Raw genomic sequence first — 21,502 nt, forward strand, 5'->3', positions numbered from 1 at the left:
AAAAAGAAATTCTATCTATGCCAAAATACAAAAATTCAGTTCAACAGTGATTCAGCCAGATTGCCACAAAACTGATTTAGATATTTTGAATATGTACAGAATGATTTGCTTCAACAGTTTGAGCATCTAAACCAAATTGGATTAATTCCCCAAATGGAAGCAGTGATTCAAGGGCTATCAATTATCTTTTGCCTTATCTTACCTATCTCTTTATAACTTTATAACTTTATAGTAACAAAGAAAGGGCTATCAATCAAATCCAGAAATGTTGGTGAAAGCTGCCAAAGAAATGTAAATATACAATATGACAGGCATATTCTTAATATCTTCCCTGTGATCAATCTGTTCTTTTAAAAAAGCAAAGCTTAAACATGAATCCTGCAAGGGGATAGAAATAACAAATATGAACCAGGAAACTGTGGTCACCAACAAAACAGTGAAATAAAATAAATATGCCTGTTGAATGAGAGCAATGACAATCCTTTTCCTGTCAGTTTATTACATTTCAACCCGTTTACCATAAATCTGGCAAGGGACATGTCCTTTTTTTATCCTGTCTCTCATCTGAATCCTGAATTGACCCAGGAATTAATTTTAATCCAATGAATCTGATCATAGTAGTTTGTAAATCGCATGACCTATCATGCTTTTTATGATGACATTTGAAAATCATACCATTTATTTTATATCATTGCTAGCATTTGTTCTTGAAGTTAAGGATTTTAAGGGGGGATTTTAACTGAAAAACCAGAAGTCTTTCTAATGCTGGAAAAAGTAATTCCATAAACATGTAGGCCTAAGAATATTTTTGGCAGTTTGCTGTAATTTTTGTTGCTGATTTCAAGAAATTTAAAGTTACTGTGTTCTTCTTTCTTGCAGGTGTCCTCCCTCCCAATTGTCCTTATCTCCACTTGTCTTGTTCAGACATCCAATAACCATAACCCAGAGGTGGTTTTCTACCGGTTCGCACTGGTTCAGGTGAACCAGTAATGGTAATTTGGCCTGGGTTGCAGAACCAGCAGCGACCCAGGCTGGCCATGCCCCAGAACCGATTCCTCAGTTTCAGCTGCCATTATGTTTTTTATTAGATTTTCATGATCTTCGCATATGTGCAGAACAATTTACAGTGAACTGCACATGCACAAGCAATAAGCATCTGGCGCATGTGAGAAGTGAACCGGTACCAACATCAGTAGGAATCCACCCCTGCCATAACCCTATCTAGTTTGAGGCTGTGGAAGGGCTTGCTGTGTTCTGAGTCACTGACATTCCTTTGAGGGTTCTTCACGGAAAAATAAAAGCCATCTCTTTGCTAACTACATGGGAGCATCTTTTATATAATTGATAAATATAATACAAATCCTGAATTTAACACAGGTACGAAGGGGCTAATACCCTACAGAAAGTAATATCTATTTCTTACTACTTCCTCTCAATGGTGGGTTTCAAAACCCGTTCCAACCAGTACAGTTGGAACTGCACCATCAGTGTTCTCACGTGCAGCGTGCGTGCATGCATCTTAGCACCTCCGCAACACTCTGCGATGCTCCAGCTGCTCCATGGAGTGTTGCCCAGGTGCTGTATGTGCCATGCACGTGCGTGGCAGTGCAAAGCTTTAAAACACAAGTAAGGAGCTCAGGTGGGCAAGTGGGCCCTCTGGAGCACCATACTAGAACGGTATCTGGTGCTCTGGTCTGGCTCCGGTACTCCTGTACCGGGGTGTACCGCCTGCAACCCACCACTGCTCTCGATGTCCAAACACTTAAGAGTGTTTTGGAAGTACAAGAAGAGTGGAAATAGGAGAAAGGAAAATATAAATCTTTCATTTTGGTGACACAAGAAGCACAAATTTGAGATAGACCTGAATACCAGTTAATTTATAATTTGTGCCAAAAAAGTGACCTTCCTGATTTTATGAGAAATAAAAGATATTTCTTTTCTTTCTTTATAATTTCTATTTATTTCACTACCCAAATTTAAAAAAATGTTCACTATTTAGTAAGAGATATGACTATGTTGTCCTTCTATGTGACAAAACGCTGTTTCCTGTTTTAAACAGAAATGGTTTTATTCAGAAAACAAAACAACTTGAAGATTGTTTGGATAAGATTGGGGGGGGGGGCAGATGGATCTACTGGTAGTTCTGCATATACTCATCCTGTATCCTGCTACTAACCAGACAAAGAAAAACAATTGACCAATAATATTTGCCACTGAACATTCTTTTATATTCCACCTAAACTTATGTTCTCAAAGTATATGGTTAAATATATAATCTGGGGATGGCAATGAAGTTGGAGAAATTACCTCATCTTTTAAAAAAATAGCTAAAATAAATTTAATGCATATACCAAATCACTGAATCTACAATAATATTGATGCCAGACTCACAAATAAACATTATATTTATAGAGATTCTCAGGCATCCAGGTCATGGTTGTCCCAAAGGTGCTTTTTCAGTAGGCAACTAGATTCAATGACTCTCTAAAAATATTCAAATGACCAGGTGTCTGCTAGGAATATAAATCCTTCCATTGCCCACCATCCAGTCAGATCTGAAGAAGCTTCTTGTATAAGAAGTGAAACATCTTGAAGAAAAAACAAGCTAGTCCAGTTGCTCCTGAAAAAACACCTTTGGGAGAACCATCATGTTATCAATGTAGAGTTTATTTAAAGAAAACTAGTGGTAACTATCAAACTCCCTTGACCAGGATTTTGACTATTAGTCAGAATTTTTTTTATTGCTACCTGACTTAGCTGGCTAAGGCTCAGAAGCACTGGTTAGGATCTTTATTGCAGGCTGGGTGGAAACCATGCAAAATAATTGATTGCCCACCACAAGTGAGAATGCATACATTATACCCACTGTAGCTTAAACTGATTTTTCCACTTCCCATAATTAAATAAAATTCTTATGCAGTGTTTGATAACTTTAAGACTAAGCAGTTACAGGTAGTTGTTGAAAGTAATTGAAAACCTGGCTATTCTCCCAAACATTAGGGTTGTTGAGGTCCAGCACTTTTTTTTATTGTTACATTTGGCCCGTTTTCAGGACACATGTGATCTGTTTCTGTCTGTTTGTTGATTTGTGGTTTAAAGTATAAGGTTCTTAGATTTGGTTAGAGTTTTGCAATGTTTAAATTGTATGAATAAATATAAAAAATATATTTGCATTTATTTCTGAACACTGTTGAGAATTCTTCTTTCTGAGTCACTTTGTAAATTTAAATCACCGCAAATTTGGCATACTCAGTATCTGGATTTTCTTCTAACCACTGAATCCTTTGTATAAGTAAAATATATTTCCTCTTTTGGCCTGAATTACAAAAGGTTTGCGGCTTACCAACAAAAGAAATAATAAAATAAACTGCCTACTGACTGTAAATATAAAGACACTCTTTTTCCCACTAGTGTATCACACACTACCCTATCTGGATCTAGGCTGGGGAAGTTCTTGCTCTGTCCTAAGCTGCAAATATTCTTCTAGGGGTTCTTCTGAGATTTCCCTACTGCTGCTGCAATGGCGGCATTTCCTTGCAGTCAGACTGGGCTCCTAGCCTGGATGTTGCTGCTGCTACTGCTGTCCTCATCTGAAGTTCAAAGTAAGTAAAGTGGTCTCTTGGGAGCTTGCCTTTGGTTTCTGAAAGAAGAGGTGCTGACCTGGCCTCCAAGTAACAATTGCTTTCTGAGAGAGAACCGAGACTTCCTCAAATCATGGTCCTGCTTTTTAAAAAACATTCTTTATACTTTGCTTCATTTTGTGGTTACCAGGGCTCTTTTGGAAGTCAAGGCTAACATTGCTTGGAACATCATTTATTCTTTCACTACTCAATTCCTTCCAGTGTGGGTAGTTTTAAAGTTGTGTAATCTTGTGCTAATGGGCTGTTTTATGCTGGTCTTAATCTTATATCTTAATATAATTGAGGACTCAGTTCTCATCATTTTGAAGATGAGCCCAAGTTGACTACTCCGGTCAGTGGTGGGTTTCAAAAATTTTTGGAACCTCTTCTGTAGGTGTGGCCTGCTTTCCGGGTCCACCTCTTCTAACCAGTTCGGTAGATTTGACAAACTGGTTCTACCGAATAGGTACAAACTGGTAGGAACCCACCTCTGACTCCGGTGCAGAATTACACACCAGACGTGACTTCTAAATACAATATGAAGTCTTTGGAGAGTGGACAAATGGGACCACGTTAACACAGGCATTGGTTTAAATATTTATTGTTTTTAAGTAGAGAACTTCCTTCTCATAGGCCTGCCTATTTCTGTGGCACTATATCTCATTGCCTCTTTCTGTTTCTGCTTGTTCCACAGTTCTATTAGTTTTATGGGTATTCTTGATAAGCCACCCTTAATCACACTGGATCAGATCTAGCTGGGATGATATTCAATTTTGACACTCTGGCCTGCCCAAGCTTGCCAAATATCTGTATCAACACTCCTGGCACTTTAGAAGCCTCCTTGTACAAGGGCAAGTCACAAGCATGACATTATAGAAAGGGAGATGGAAAAGTAATAGATTACTTTCAAACAATTTTAAGTATTTAAGTACCCAACTCTTTTGCAATCTTTTATATGTGCTACAGTTTTAACAAATAGGATTTTTTACTCAATCTACTGAAAGCACTGTCTTTATAATTGCAGAAAAACATAGAAAAGGATCATAGAGCAAATTAGAATTCTTACTCAGTGCAGCAATGATGAGGCCATATCACATTATGGATCCATCATACAAAAGCCCAATTCCTTCGAGAAATCCACTATGCTTGGAAAATTGATGGGAAAATAGGAAGAGCCAATGGTCAGGTGGATAGATCGGAATGCAAGAGCAATCAATATTCCATTCAGAGACTTAAAAGGCCAAATTGAAAATAGATCATTCAGAAGAGTATATAACCATCTGGATTATTGGAATTGACACCCCTTTTATGGCACCTAATCAATCAATTATACATCAATATAATACCACACTTTAACTGAGACTTTTTTTTAAAAAAAATCATAGTTAATACTCATTTTGGAAGCGAGGGAGCCAGTTTATGTCTAAACATATTTCATAATGCAGCAGAGTAGCCAAGATCCTGTAAGGTATCTACCTATAAAAAAAATAGACTGCAAACACCAACTGCGAGTCAAGAGTCTAAAGTGCTGTTTGAGAACACAAAGCTGAACTCTGGAAACAAGAACCAGACATTATTTGTTTGTATTTATTTAAAAGATTTTAAGTCACTGTGTAGGGATATTTGCCCACAGCATAGGCTCCATATTCAGAGGAGGCAACCTCGACAAATTTGTATAGCTATAAAGTATATGGAATCATTTCAAATATACTTTTAATTCAATGTTTTAAGGCATCCTTATAAAGAATAGGTGAAGCATAAAGTCAACTTGGCTTGGAGTTCCCCATTGTTGAACCTCTTACTGGTGGAAAGGATCTAACTGAGCTTAACTTGATCCACAGGATTGTTGCTGTGCTGTGCAGAAAAATAGGAGGAGAAAGTGCAGTATTGCCACCTTGAGCACTTTTTGAAATCTAGTAAACAAAATGCATATATGAGGACTGAAGGACAATGCATCCCACTGTTTTAATTGTGGTGCAAGTTCTGCCTCTTTGGAAAATTCATGAAAGAAAAGGAATAGAGTTTACACTGCAGCTTTTATCAGTCTGACCCTTGCATTGGCCAGGGCTTAAAGTTATTGCTGCTCAAGAAGTATCCAGGAGACAAAGACAAGGAACTGGGTAGAAGCAGTTTTCAAAATAATTGGCTTCAAATCCTTTAAAAATGTGTGCTACACAATATAAGGCCCAGAGATGCATTTGCAAACTATGGATTCACTCCAGATGCTCACCCAAAATTACCACTAAATTTTATTTTTAAGACTAAAAAGGGAAAAATATTAAACTGGTAGTCAAATATTCTGTCAGCTATATTCATTCACTTGATTTTTATTTAAATTGGGAAATAGAATAAAATAGAATAGTTGGAAGGGACCTTGGAGGTCTTCTAATCCAACCCCCTGTTCAGGCAAGAAACCCTATATCATTTCAGACAAATGGTTGTCCAATCTCTTCTTAAAAACTTCCAGTGTTGGAGCATTCACAACTTCTGGTGGCAAGTTGTTCCACTGTTAATTGTTCCAATTGTCAGGAAATTTCTTTTTCATTCTAGGTTGCTTCTCTCCTTGATTAGTTTCCATCCATTGCTTTCGTCCTGCCCTCAGGTGGTTTGGAGAATAGCTTCCCTCCCTCTTCTTTGTGGCAACCCCTGTGATATTGGAACACTGCTATCATGTCACTCCTAGTCCTACTTTTCTTTAGACTAGCCAAACACAATTCCAGCAATTGTTCTTTATATGTTTTAGCCTCCAGTCTCCTAATCATCTTTGTTGTTCTTTGCACTCTTTCTAGAGCCTTAGCACATTTTTACACCGAAGTGACCAAAACTGGATGCAATATTTCAAGTGTGGCCTTCCCAAGGCATTAAAGAATTGCTACACCTGATTTTTATTCTGGTCTGAGCTATTTTGGCCATGGCCTTCTGCCTGACAAAATTGATGTGATTCAAGTTAGAAAGGCTAATAACCAGAGAGATCAATTGAGTTTCAAATTGTACAGGCAGCCATTATAACTGACACAAAACTGGACTTTAGTTTCCAAACATTCTGCTTAAAAGAGCCGAGGTGGCGCAGTGGTTAGGGTGCAGTACTGCAGGCCACTTCAGCTGACTGTTATCTGCAGTTCAGCGGTTCTAATCTCACAGGCTCAAGGTTGACTCAGCCTTCCATCCTTCCGAGGTGGGTGAAATGAGGACCCAGACTGTGGGGGTGATATGCTGACTCTATAAACTGCTTAGAGAGGGCTGAAAGCCCTATGAAGCGGTATATAAGTCTAACTGCTATTGCTATCGTTATTGCTAAAATACCATGAGATCAGGTCAGCTAAATTTTTTATAATAGCAGGTATCCTAGATAATCTGAAGCAGCCCTGCTCTATACCAGTTTTCATATTCCAGTTTTGTGAAAATTCATGTATAGAACAACCATGGTCCGGCAGGTTACTGCATTGATAGTAATATCTAGTAATCAGTCATTACAAGTAGTCTTCACTTAATGACAGTAATTGAGATTGACAATTCTATTGCTAAGCAACTTGGTTGCAAAGCACAACATCATATGAGTATGCCAACTTACAACTGCAGTTGCAGCGGTTCAAGAAGCAGAATAAGAAGAATATTGACTTCCTGAAACTTTGGTGTTGATGTTGCAGAAATAAAATCTAGTGGACTTGGGAAAGTATTAAATTAAGACAAACACATAAAATAATAATTTGAAAAATAAACTAATGAGAATATTATGGACAGCCCATAAATCAAACAAATGGATAATCAATAAATCAACTCAGAGTTCTTACATGAGGCATATATGACCAGGCTTATTTGAAGTATTGAACTTCAAATAGATTATGTGATTGAAGTAGCTCTCTAAAAAAGGCTCTAATGCTGGGGAAAGTGGAGGAAAAAAAGAAGAGGTTGACCAGCAGCAACATGAGTCAACTGTGGCAGTGATGATGAATACCTCATTAGAAAACCTGAAAGACCAAGTTAGAGACAGATTGTAAGGAAATCTATGATTAAGATTTTATGAACAGTTGGGCTTCAGTACTGTATTAGATCTTTATCTCTGTTCTTTACTTTAGATCTTCCTAATTTTTGCTTATCTACAGGTGAGTGCTAAACTCCAGTTCTGCCTCCCAATTCTTCACCAAGAGGAGGGGGAGACCTGGCACAAAGCTATCCAATTGGAACTGTTCTGCGATTACAGTGCGATCCAGGTTATACACCTAAATCTGGAACAATTCGTTCTATGACATGTCTTGATACTAATAAGTGGTCAGAACTTCCTACACTTTGTGAAAGTGAGTACATTTTGTCAACAAAAGTGGCTGTTATAGAATAATGAATGAAATACATTCAATTCTTCAAAGTTGTAAGATTTAAAGTTGTACAGTTAATCTCCAGCCTATAATTTACTTTGAATAAAACAATAACTGAAAATTCTGACAGATCATGAGAATTTAAGAAGCATTCAGATGGGGTTTCCTGAATTGCTGTTTCTTCATTTCTTCTGCTAGCAGAATCAGTTTAAAATACTGGGGCACATCAATTATTATAATGCTGCCTCAAAACTAGATACTTTGGTATGTTAATTCAGATTTTTTCCATTCAGTAGAAAGCCCAGGATCCTAGGATGGATGTAATGCTAACACTATGGATAGTAGGAGAACTACACCAAACTTTGCTCTCTGTATTATTGTTTATAATGAATCAGAATTCTTGCTTATTTATCATGTATTAAAATTATTCATTCAAGAGCTCAAAATGGCATATACGTGCTAAAGAAAACCTTCAATAATGTCAAAAATGCTTTTTTAAGTCATTAAAATGCTATCAGATTCAACTAGACCAGAGGTGGGTTCCTACCATTTCGGACCAGTTCAGCTGAGTAGGTAGTAACTCAGCCTATGGCACCACCATCTTGTTTTTTGCTTCTCCGCATGCGCAGAAGTATTTTTATAGTACTACGCATGTGCGTGCATGCCCACACTGCATCTCTAAGCAAACCAGCAGTAGCAGCAGCCAGAACCCCCCCCCCATGAACTAGACTTACTAGTTGCATCAATAAAACTTTAAATGACTTCACTTGATCACACTATTATACAGTTATCTACTAGTAATTTAAGGTTGAAATGTAAGAAATATGTACAATCTGATAAAAGCCCCATCTAGCCTGTGTGAAGTGCATAAACTGCATAAACCATGTGAAACAGTCCACCTGTGTTTCCCAATTATCAATCTTAAACATCCTGCTAATTCTGAACTCCTGTCCTGTTTATCCCATTCATATCAGAAGCATTGAGGCACTTCTGGGTTGAAAGGATTAGCCAATAACATCACTGTTGTGCAGGGAATGCCCGATTGCGGGTCCCTTTCATGTTCCTGAAGTAGTACCGTATCTTACTCCTGTGTACATGATGCTTTCAAATTGGTAGGTGGGCAAGAGCAGGAGCAGGATTTTCATGGTGAATTCACTTAATTTCTACAATAATATTTTTTTTCAAATAATTGTCTTAAGAATTATATATACAAAGGATAAAAATAATTATAAGCTACAAAATGTACAAAAGTACGAAAACAAAAAAGAGGTGGTAAAAAATAGAAAGAAAGAAAGGAAAAAATGGAAAGAGAAAAAAAGAAGAAGCAACGTCTCCCTTCATCCTGCAGGTAAAAAGAATTTTAATAGCTTATCACCTCCAAATAAGACATCATCTCTTTTCTTCCCATAGCTCATCTCTGAGGTAAGAACAACAAAAACCAATTAAAATGCTACATCAGTCAATCTTTGTCAGCAGAAATCCAGTATAGGCAATCAAATATAACTATTTTCTTCTTTTAACCCTGATCAAACAAGTCATTTTTATAAATCTTTCTTGATTTTTAAAGATATTCTTTGACCCCTTCAGAAAAAGCCCCAGAGTTACTTCGCTACTTATCTGTTTCAATGTGAAAATCTTTCATAAATTTAACAGATTTCTCTTGTAACCATAAATAAGATTTATCCTTTGATTTATTTTTTCTTTTAAAAAGCCCTTCCAAATCTTAGTAGAGCTCTTTTGGATATCCAGAAGGAAAAAAAATATCGAAGTCAATCTTGATTTTATGTCTGTTTATTTTCTTTTGGAAATAAGTCACTCATCAGATCCATTTGTATTACATTTAAGATCCCCTTCAAATTAATTCATAAACATTCATTGTCACTCATTCTTGTTTTACAACTCCATTGGAATATCAATTTATCAAAAATTGGATCCCTTCTGTCCCAAAGCTTAGATTTAAGTTATTCAAAAGTTTGCTCTAAGGATTTCAGCTCCATTTTCTTCATGCTCTTGCTCTAGGGTCCAGCCTTCAAGGTCATCTAATTTAAACAAAAAATACTTCCTTCACTTTCACATTTGAAAGTCTATACTCACCAGGGCTCACCAGTCTACACTCTTCCAGGGCTGAAAGACATGAGAACAAGGTCCCCTCCCCCACAGAAAAGGCATTTTTGGAGGATTAGAGGTAAAGGGAGGGAAGGCAATAGCAATAGCAGTTAGACTTATATACCGCTTCATAGGGCTTTCAGCCCTCTCTAAGCGGTTTACAGAGTCAGCATATTGCCCCCAACAACAATCCGGGTCCTCATTTTACCCACCTCGGAAGGATGGAAGGCTGAGTCAACCTTGAGCCGGTGAGATTTGAACAGCCGAACTGCAGAACTGCAGTCAGCTGAAGTAGCCTGCAGTGCTGCATTTAACCACTGCGCCACCGCGGGGATAGATAGCTTGCAGGCAGAGTTTGGAAAGAAAAACCACCAGTTACTAAACACATAAACTGGTAACATTATGGGGATATCACAGATGAGAAATGGGGTCTGGGGTCACATGCTTCAGGAAAGAAATGAACAGGAAAAATCATTTAAACACACAATAAATGCAAGGATGAAACTTTTCTTGTAAATGAACTTAAAACATTTCCTGGGTTGTTACTTTAAGGTACAGGGAAGAAAGGAAAAAAGAATACTTCTCTTTACTCTGTTCCTGTTGGCCAAAGAAACATAAACTAAAGACTCCCCTCCCCCTTCACTCAGTTTTCTGGGCCCGGCAAACTGAGCGAAGGCAATTTCTGCCAGTTTACTCTTTTCTTTCATTGAACAATTTAAAATTCTTGTCTTTTTGGATTGGAGACATCTTAGTTACAATTACCTTGAGGGTGCACAAAGACTTAGACACACATATACACAAGGACAAGGAGAAAATAAGAGTGGGGGAAGAGAACTCTCAGGTTTACACCTCCTAGTCATTCCCAGCACAAATCTGTTAAATTGGGGAAGGCACAAATCTTAACAAACCACGTGGTTGCATAGAAGACAGAGAAAGAGACAGACTCAGTAGAACACCCAGCTTTTTCCCCAATCCATGCAGTTGCTTCATAAACTACTTTAGGCTGTTTTCACATGTAAGTGCAGGAACAGCCATTGAAGTGGACAGATATGCGCAGACAGCTGGGAATAGAAGAGCCAAGGTGGCGCAGTGGTTAGGGTGCAGTACTGCAGGCCACTTCAGCTGACTGTTATCTGCAGTTCTGCGGTTCTAAGCTCACCGGCTCAAGGTTGACTCAGCCTTTCATCCTTCCGAGGTGGGTGAAATGAGGACCCAGACTATGGGGGCGATATGCTGACTCTGTAAACCACTTAGAGAGGACTGAAAGCCCTATGAAGCGGTATATAAGTCTAACTGCTATTGCTATTACTAATAGCTTACAAAACAGCTCTTCAGGGCAAAACAACTGATACAATGCAATATAAAGAGAGAAGCTACAATAATACCATTTTCTATGCTTCTGTGTTTATTTTGTTTTAAGAATCACAAGGATAACAGATGATAATATCAGTTCTGATCTTTTAGGAAGACGCTGTACCATCCCATCTATAGATTTTGGTAACATAGAATCCACAGATGGCCTCCTGCTTGGAGATAAAGTAACCGTTTCTTGCAATGAAGGGTAAGTTACAGATCATTTGTTGAAGCAACTTGTGAAAATATATTTGGGGACAACTGATAAACATGTATTGTATCATTAAATATTAATAGTAAAAATCTCAGTTGTGAACTATATATTATAATTATTTGTTTTTATTCGTTAAGATACAAGTCTTTCAAAAGTAACTTAAAATAAAACAGGTTGACTGATGAAATTATTTAAGGCAATATTAATATATACTGTAATTCTGTATCATTCTGATCAGAGCTGGGTTGCTGCAGGCTCGCACCAGTTCGGGCATACTGGAGCTAAGATTCTGCGCTGTTTGGTGAATCGCAAATGGCTGGCTCTGCCTACCCCACATGCCCCGCCCAGTCTTGGTGCGCCAGAGCACAAAATTGGTTTTTATTCATTTGCATAAAAGGAGGTTGGATGGCATTGGGATGCGGACATGCTAATGCACAATCCCCAAAGGGCCGGATTGGGGGTTATGCAGCTCTCTAAGCCTAAACGGCTAGTTTCGCAACTTTTTTTGAGCTTAGCCTAATGTGCAAATAGAGGCATGAAGCCGGACCAGCTGCATATCTGCCTGGCTGTGGTTACGAAACCAGCCAGGACTAGTTATCTATCCCTAACAGTGCGCTCTCTAGTGGCAAGGAGTGGCTGAGAGGGGTGGGTGAGTGATATCTGGTTGGTACCACCCACCCAGTCATATGACCACCTAGCCATGCCCACCCAGCCTGCCATTAGAGCAAAGAACCGGTTGTTAAAAATTTTGAAGCCCACCACTGATTATGATGTAATGGTTGAAATTGCTGAAGTGGGAGACCTTGCTTCTTTTGCTGAAAATAGCTATTTGGTAAAGGAATGGAGAGACAATAATTACTGTAAAGCCAAGAAAAGCCATTGATCTAATTGTATTGGATAGCCAAAAAATTTAGCCCATCTTATCATTGTTTATTTCACTTGTTCTTTTTCCATTTAAATACTCAATAAATAGCTATACATTTTTAAAAATTAATTTTTCATCTGTGCTTAGTAATATCTGGTCAAGTTCCGTTGGTTCTTTATAAAAAAAATCCATACATTCTTGCATCTTATTCATATCTTGATTGTATTTGCACATGTGGCCACCATGCTAAATCAATCCCTTAATTGATAGATTTGAGTTTTCCTTTGTCACTCAAAATATCCTTATACCTTACAATTTTTCCTGCATTAATCACATTCAGGTGTATCAGTCCCTCCATTGTGGACAGCCAGACTGATATTTTCATATAGTGTCTTTCTTTGACTTTCCCCCATACTAACAATAATGCATTTCTAATAAAATGTCTTTGAAAGTATCCACGTATTTTATTTTTGCCATACCAGAGAAAAGCATGCCACCCCCATTGGAGATCATGCCCCTCCAACTTTAATCATCTTTTATGTCTCAGATTTACCCATTCTTTGATCCAGACAAGTGCAGAGGCCTGGTAGTATAGCTCCCAATCTGGTAACCCAAAGCCCACTTTGTGTTTAATATCTTGTAGCAGTTTCAATCTTATTCTTGCTTTTTTTTCATTTACCAATTACATTTTAATATCATTTTATTTAGTTCTTCAAATAATTTTTTTCTAATTTTATCAGAATTGTTTGAAATAAGACTAAAAGTCTTGGCAAAAGAGCAAAATGAACATTTCTTGAATACAGCACCTATCAAGTTCTCATGATATGCTCCTTCAGATTCTTACTAGGCAACTACGGACCAGAGTATTATAATGATTGGTGTCCTACATTTCAATACATCATAATGTGATTGGGTTTGATTGGAATCATCATGTTGTGATTTCAGGCTATTGCGGCTTATTTTGAGACATTGAAACTGAACACTCCATGGTTAAATAATCTGTACAGTTTTAATAATTCATTTACTAAAAAAAAAATTTTTTCAGGTATATACTGATAGGTTCTCCCACCTTACGATGTGTTTTGAGATTTGGCAAAGTTGACTGGGATAGAAGTCTTCCATATTGCAAAAGTAAGATGATAATTTATTTAAGCTTATTAAGCTTCTTTTGGTGCTTTTATGTTTAACTTCTTAATAGCAAAAGTTCAGCCTGCCTAGTCTTTAGCGGAATAGTTCTGCTTACTTATAAATATGGGAAATGCTTAAATAAATTATGTCAACATAATTTATCTACTGTAATTTTTCCTCCATTGTCTGAGTGGTATATGGTATACATATCTAACGTTCCAAAACCAGGTGAAAATTCTACAATAAAAAGAAAAGCAGTAACATAAAACACAGCAACAGCCAATATTGCAAGGAATGTGAATCACAATAATTTACCAAACACTTCACTACAAGAAAAAAACAACAATACAATATTCCAATTCCCTAAAACTGCAGGAATAGCCAGGTGTTCATAGTTGGGGCCATTCTCATCTTTAGTCGGGGAGAATGATGCTCCACATGAGTGGCATCAGATCTCGTTGTTTAGGCAATTATTGGAGTAGCATTTCTGAAGGTACCCAGGTCATAAGTTAGATGGGACTTTAATAATGACAATTCATTTCATGGTAGGTCTCAAAGTAGTCTGTTATATTGACAAAATGAGATACACCCATAACTATTTACATTTTTACTAGCTATAACTTCTTGGTGATTTTCAAGGACATATACCATGTATTACAATAGCTCAACCAAGAGATTTTTTAAAGTATGCATGAGTGACTATGAGAAGAATCTCCTTTTCCAAGAGATGTTGAAACTGACACATAATATGACACTGTGGAAAGCTCTACTAGTCACAGGTGCCATATGTTCCTTGAGGAGACGTGCTTCCCAGATTATGAAGTATCTTTGACTAAAAATGATTTTTCCCTATGTAATCAAAGGCTTCTGAATGCAGTTATTTCATCTTGCTTAAACGTTTTCCACGTCTTCTGGCATCCAGGCATAGGATAGCAACATCACCTGTAGAGCCTCTACTGAACACAAAATTAAGTTCAATATGCATGCTGATAATATCTGATCATATGCTGATAAATAATTCATCCTCTCCTCACATGGCTTCATGTGATCGCTAAATAACCCCATCTAGGGCCCCTAAGCTTGAACTTTTTCTCTGACACCACTACTGGAACTAGTTCAGAGAATATGAGGCAGAATATCCATGCTGTAGTTAGCTGTATCCTTCCCCTCAAATCACAATGTTGCTGGACTGAAGGTTAAACAATGAATGTTTCCTGAAATGTGAATAGAACCCTTGTGCAACTGGAAATTTGTCTTTATCAGAGTCTCTAATCAAGTGAATTCTGCTCACAGTAAAGTAAATGCAGGTATATCTTTTTAACGGTAAAGTTGATTGCCCTAACTGCTCAAATTGGGTTAGATGAAATTACATCAGCAGTTGTATCCAGAATCCAGCCTTCTCAAGTTGGAGAAGTAGTCCTTGTTTTATGACCAGTCACTTAGTGGCTGTTCAAACCTATACAGACCCTACAAAATCTACCTAGGAACCTGTTTCAATGTCACAGACGCTGCAGCACCCTCACAGTCATTCATCTTTGTAATCAACCGCAGGAATTCTGCAGTGCCTCCTCTCTCCCCTCCCCCAATCCCTCCCTGCTGGGTCCCACAGGTCTTGGTCCTATTCCCACATGCCCATCAGCCATTAGGCACTTACCTTTTGAAGATTTCTGGACCTCATAGTGATGAAATAGGACAGGCCACATGTTCCTGGGTTGCTCCCAGTTGCCATCATTTTCAGTGCTTGCTTCAGCACAAAATGGATGCTTTGTTGAAGAATTTGAAAGATGCTATCTTTTTCTAATTTGGTTTAAATATGGGAGGAAATATTTTAACAATTATTGCAATGACTCTAGGAACCATTGGAGATAATCAGGTGAACCTTGGCCAAGTAAGATTAGGATGGATTAGCATAATCTAGAGTGACAAATCTTCAGTCAATAGCTCTTCTATAACTTCTTACCTGCCACCCACTATGGTTGATGTGACCACTTTTCTCATATGAAGTATGGACTTTTGTTGTATTCCACATTACTTCCAGAGGGAGAATGTATTCCTTTTAGTTTAGATTTATATATGGAAGAAATCATAATAAGAAAGACCACTTTGATAATAAGAAGATTATGAAGATGTCCAAACCAGGAGCTGAACAACAGATATTGATTTGATATGAATATTATTCATGGCACCAGAAAAGTGACTTTGGTATTTTGGTTGATATTAAAAAGTATTCCAAATATCTGCATTTATCTGATGAGTTCAGAGAATTAATTCAAGCTAAACATTTATACTATGTAGTAATTTAAATCCAGATGCTTTGCAATTCTAGCCTAGTTGAATCAGTGTTGATTTTCTTTCCAGGTATTTTTTGTACTAGCCCTCCTTTAATTGCCAATGGAGATTATGAGGGTGGATCTTCAGGTGAATACCATGTGTTCTCAGCAGTAACATATTGGTGTAAAGCTGGCTACTCCCTTATTGGACAATCAACTATTGCATGTAAAGTTGCAGAAAATGGTAGAGATGGAATATGGGATTCATCTCCACCCGAATGCAAAAGTAATGGAATTTATGTTATTTGCCTTACTTTTAGTCTGTAAATTTGCTTCTTTTGTTGTTTTCCATTTATTAAGTATGTTATTTCTGGAATCCGATAATCTTGTTTTCTAAATACTTGGCTGCTATGGATTACCAAATGGGAATTATCCAGTTGAAACTAATTCCACCAGGGAAGTATTGAAAGAAACACAAACATAGTTTGAATAATTTATTCTTTTAATTGTATTCAGATTTGGTAATAACCCCATTGAGTTGGATTGGCCTTGTGTTAATTGTTTGGAGGTAAATAAAAGTAATTTAGCTTTTGTTTCCTTCTAATGTAACAAGATAAAACATTGGGTAATATCTTTTAGTCAAATGACATTATTACACATGCAAAAGTCAATATCAGGAACAATATACTTCCAAATTTAAGTGAAACCATGTAGAGCTTCAGCTGCCATTCTCAGAATATCAGCAGTAGGGCTGGTCTATTCTGCAGCAGAATACTACCCTTATTGCTTAACAGCTGTCATGTTAGTAAGCTAGATATTAGACTCAATAACACCACAAGTCTTATAAGTGAATGCATTATGACCACCCACATTTGCTAGCTTTGTTCTTAGCCACATATCTTAGCCACATAGCACCACCACAACTCAGCTATATTTTTGTTGGATACAATTAATAATATTATTGGAAATAATATTATTAAAGAATGTGGCATAGCTGGTTAATATTATTTCATACATTGCTTTCAGAAGATTTTTCAAAAGTGATGGAGAAAAGTTGTATTTATTTTGACTTGCTTTTGTAAATAAAGTATATTCTCCTAAAGTTTTTATCTTGATGCCAAATATTTGTTTTATTAGTTCTCAATTGAAGGACTCTAGAATCTTTCTTAAATGCTGTAGATTATTTAGTCACTAGAATTATATTCTACCTCTGTTTCAGGACCCTACATATTATATGCTTATTTTTTTCTATAACAACAGTCCTGTAAACAGATTGTTCTGAAAGTAGGTTTCTGGCTCAAAGTTATGCAGTTAGCTTCTGTGACTTAGGGTGAACTCCTTGATCCTAATATAAAACACTATATCTCACTGGCTGGCCATATTACACTTTTATAATACAAGTTATACATTTGGTTCAGTTATTTGAAGCTGCAGGTAAATTATCCTTGTATCCATTTAATCTTGCTTTGTGCAAATAAAGTAGAGCCATTGTTAGATGATTATATGTTTTGCTCAAAGCTAAGCAAATAATAGTTTCCAAGCTTAAAATTCCTATGACTGGTAACCAACCATAATTACATCTCATGATTATGTCACTACATACATGTCACAGTTATGTACTTGTTTTTCATTCTGTGACAGAAATATTATTTTTATTTTTATTTATTAAAATTCTATGCTGTCCATCTCTCCCACAAGGAGACTCTATACTATGTAAGTCACAATATTTGTGTGACAATAACTTAATCCCTATTTTCTCACTTGCCCTCCTACTGATCATCTGGACACCTGGTTATTTGGTGCGAACACTTCCAAATTAAATGGTGTCTTCTTTTCCAGAGGTCAAGTGTCTTCGACCAAACATCCCAAATGGGAGAATGCCATATGGGTCTCGTGAAACATATACATATCAGCATAGCATATTCATTGAATGCAGTCCTGGCTTCACTTTGGTAGGGTCTTCAACTATTTACTGTGATGCTAATAGTGAATGGAATCCTTCTGTTCCACAGTGTGTTAAGAGTAAGTATTTGTTTTTTCTTAATTTTTTTATTGAATATCAGTGCTGAATACTAAAGTTATGAACTTTAAAGTTGGGCAATCGCTGTCTGAAGGAAAATACATTACAATTACATTACATTCTAGACTGGCTAGAACATCTAAGTATATCCAAAACACTGTAATTCTTATTTAAGAAAGCAAGATTTTGGTTTTGGGGATTTGTGAACAATATTGAAAATGTTTAGAGAGTATCTGCTAAAATGTTAGGAATCAAAGAGAATCCTTGAAGGAATTTCTGATGAACATGCGTTTAATAACATACCTTTCTAACTGTACCTGTGTAATATTTAGAACGATCCTGTTTATGTTAAATTTATTTTTCACAATGTTTAACTCAAATATCGAATGATATTTTTAATGTCTGTAGGTAGCCAACATTATTTGGAGTAAGTGATCTCAGATAACTACGTAGGAGTTTATAATCAGCAGTTTTTATAGATATTTACAAATCCTAAATGTCACCAGGGGTACAACTGAGTTTATAGACTCGAGAACCCAATACTTGTCTATTGGTACATAGCACTCCACTTCTCAAAGCCCAAACTCTAAGATTGTTTCTTAAGTACAATTCACCCTGTTCCAGCTGCCTGTTTACCATGGCCTATTCACCCCAATGGCCTGTTCGGTGTGGCCCATTCGCTACCGCCGATCCCTGCTGTCTGGAACTGGCTGAAAATGTGATATGCAGAGGCCAAAAACAGCTGAAGGCTGGGGGCTGGCAGGTGGGTGGGCCTTCAGCAACATTTGTTGTATAAGACCCACCACAATTTTCTCCCACTTTTATGGGGGGGGGGAGTGTGTCTTATATTCCAAAAATCATGGTAAATTTGAGATACACCTGAGATACTGGCTCAGTTAACTTGGGCATATGACATTACTGATCTTATGTGAAATAAAAGACATTTCACTTGTTTGTTTCTTTAGAATTTCAATTTATACGGTTGCCCCAATTCAAAAACACCCACTGTTTACTTAGAAGAGTGCCCTGTGCTATCCTTCCAAGTGATCAAATATTTTCTTCCTTTTTTTTAGATTAAAAAAATGCCCTGAAGATGGCTGGATAAGACTGGAAAAAAAACCTGGATCTAATTTTGCATTTCCTGCAACTTATCGGACACAGAAAAACAATTGATTGATGATGACTTCTATAAAACAATCTTTCTTGCAACAAAACATTATTCCAACAAAATATATGCTTTCTCATTCTCAAATATATACTTAGATATGTCATTGGGGGCAATAAGGTTGCACAAATGATCACATTTTTTAAAAAATTGCTAACATAGAAAACAAAATAAACTTAGTGCACATACCAAATCATGAAATCAAATATTGATGCCCGATTCACAAACTAACTAACATGTTAACTCTTGATGAGGACTTGACTGTAAATCAGAAATCTTTATTGCTACTTGTATTAGCTTGGCTTCTGACTGGATAGGAGACTCAGAAGCAGTGCTCAGGGTCTTTAATACAGACTACAAGGCAACCATGCAAAATACGAATTCACCACTGCCAGTGAGAACGCACACATTACCTTTAATCTCCACTGTAGTTTAAAATGTTTTTTTTCCCTTTTTGCCATTCTATGAATAGATAAAATCTTCATTCAGTGTTTGGTAACTTTTGGGAAAAGGTCAGGCAGTATTACATATTTACATAATTGCCATCTCTGACTTAAGAATCATTTTTTTATATCTGTTAAAACCCAAGACTGTGAAAAGCCATGGAGGAAGGAAGATAGGTAGCTTGAAATATATCAAAAAGCCCAGCTGCCTGATTGTCATGGCAGAGTTGCAACAATTTACTCCTCCAGGAAAAAGGAAATTATAATTGGTTGAGGTGTGCTACTATTCCTGTTTTCAGGAAATAGGAAAGAAGGTGGCAAAGTGTTTCCCTGTTTGTTGTGCATGGTTAAAATATGGGAAATTGGGCCCACCTGACCAGGAGCTGTGTAGGATGGTGATAAGTATTCCAAATTCTTATAGTCTCTTTGAACTTCCAAAAGATAGCCTTCAGAAAATTTAATTTAAAATAATACTTTAATTTAATTTAATTCTATCTTGCTTTCATTATTTTTACAAACAACTCAAGGCAGCAAACATATCCAACACACATTCCTCCTTCTATTTTTTTTCACACCAGCAGCCCTGTGAGGTGAATTGGGCTGAAAGAAAGTGACTAAATGAAAGTCATCCAGCTGGCTTTCATGGCTAATATAGCCTTTGAGAAGATTGTGCTGTTACTGAATTAAAAGCTCCCATAATGGCCAAAAGTCCCTTCTTAAAAACATCATAATGTTTTTCAGGCAATCGCAACTCTGCAGAAAACAAATGCAGACATTGTCAGAAAAATGTAAAAGTTCAAAAAAGGTTAGCAGAGGGTGCTAGGAAGAACAAATGTTTCTTTTGGCAAGTTGGGGGGAAATTGATGATCCCTGTATGAACTGCTTAGTTAAAAGGTAAAATGCTAATAGGTAACAAAAGGCAGAGGTACTCAAAGTGAATGGGTAGGATTGGCGCTTTAGAATAAAAAACATCAGGGAATTCCTGTTTATTTTGAATGAATTTAAATCTCCATAGCTAGATAAATTATATCAAAGGATCATCAATGATATCCTATTTTCTTCACTACTGGTTCGGTAGTGGGAACATGTGCATGCCTGGGCATGCACAGAACCTGCACATGCACAGAAGGTCCTTTATGACGTCTGAGTGGTGGGTGGGTGGAGCCTTGCACCACTGCCACTACTGGTTTGCCCAAACTGGTGCGAACTGGCAGAATACCACCTCTGCTAAGGATACTAAAGCGGCAAACCGATAGTTTGGCTGAATTCTCATCTATTATATTTGAAAAATCTTGCAAAATTTTTTGAAGTGCCAGATATCTGAAGCAGAGCAATATTCCTAGGTCCAAAAAAGAAAGAAGTTCCAAAAAATTGTAGTCTAGTCAATCTAATGTAAGATTCATAAACAAGACAGTCTGTAACCAAGCTGAAAACAATTGCCAGATATTATCACTGCCTTATCAAAAACAAAACTCTCCTGGTCTAATCTTATCTCATTTTTAATTAGTTAAGTTCTTTGGCAGCTTCTGGGAATGCAAATTATTTGATACATGTATCCCAATTTTGGGAAAGCATTTGACAAAGTACCCCATGAATATAGAATACAGAATAATAGTTGGAAGAAGGTCCAAAGGTGAAGGTCTTCTCTCCAAACCCCTATATCTTTCTGGACAAATGGCTGTCCATACTCTTCTTAAAACCCTTCAGTGTTGGAGCTCCTATAACTTCTGGTGGAAAGCCATTCCACACGATCAGGAAAACTTTCCTTAGTTCTAGGTTAAATCTCTCCTTGATAAGTTTCCATCTATTACTTCATGCCCTGCCCTCAGGTGGTTTGGGCAAGATGTAAAAAGGTAAAAGTTATCCTCACACATATGTGCTAGCTGTTCCCGACTCTAGGGGCTGTGCTCATCTCCATTTCAAAGTTGAAGAGCTAGCCACTATCCAAAGATGGTCATGTGGCCGGCATGACTAAACAGATGGGTGGTATATTAAACAAACAAAT

At 37.1% G+C, this 21,502-nt stretch overlaps 1 protein-coding gene across 1 annotated transcript; it reads left to right on the top strand.

Annotated features, from left to right (window-relative positions):
• The first annotated feature begins 3,420 nt into the window (after positions 1 to 3,420).
• Positions 3,421 to 19,988, top strand: LOC116508925 (zona pellucida sperm-binding protein 3 receptor-like). Its single transcript, XM_032217773.1, has 7 exons — positions 3,421 to 3,602; positions 7,724 to 7,915; positions 11,504 to 11,600; positions 13,517 to 13,602; positions 15,958 to 16,155; positions 17,709 to 17,891; positions 18,963 to 19,988. The coding sequence occupies exons 2-7, from the start codon at positions 7,864 to 7,866 to the stop codon at positions 18,965 to 18,967; spliced, it is 621 nt and encodes a 206-aa protein (XP_032073664.1). The 5' UTR covers positions 3,421 to 3,602; positions 7,724 to 7,863; the 3' UTR covers positions 18,968 to 19,988.
• Positions 19,989 to 21,502: the final 1,514 nt, after the last annotated feature.

This window comes from Thamnophis elegans, chromosome 5, assembly GCF_009769535.1.
Source record: "Thamnophis elegans isolate rThaEle1 chromosome 5, rThaEle1.pri, whole genome shotgun sequence".
NCBI classification, from domain to species: Eukaryota; Metazoa; Chordata; class Lepidosauria; order Squamata; family Colubridae; genus Thamnophis; species Thamnophis elegans.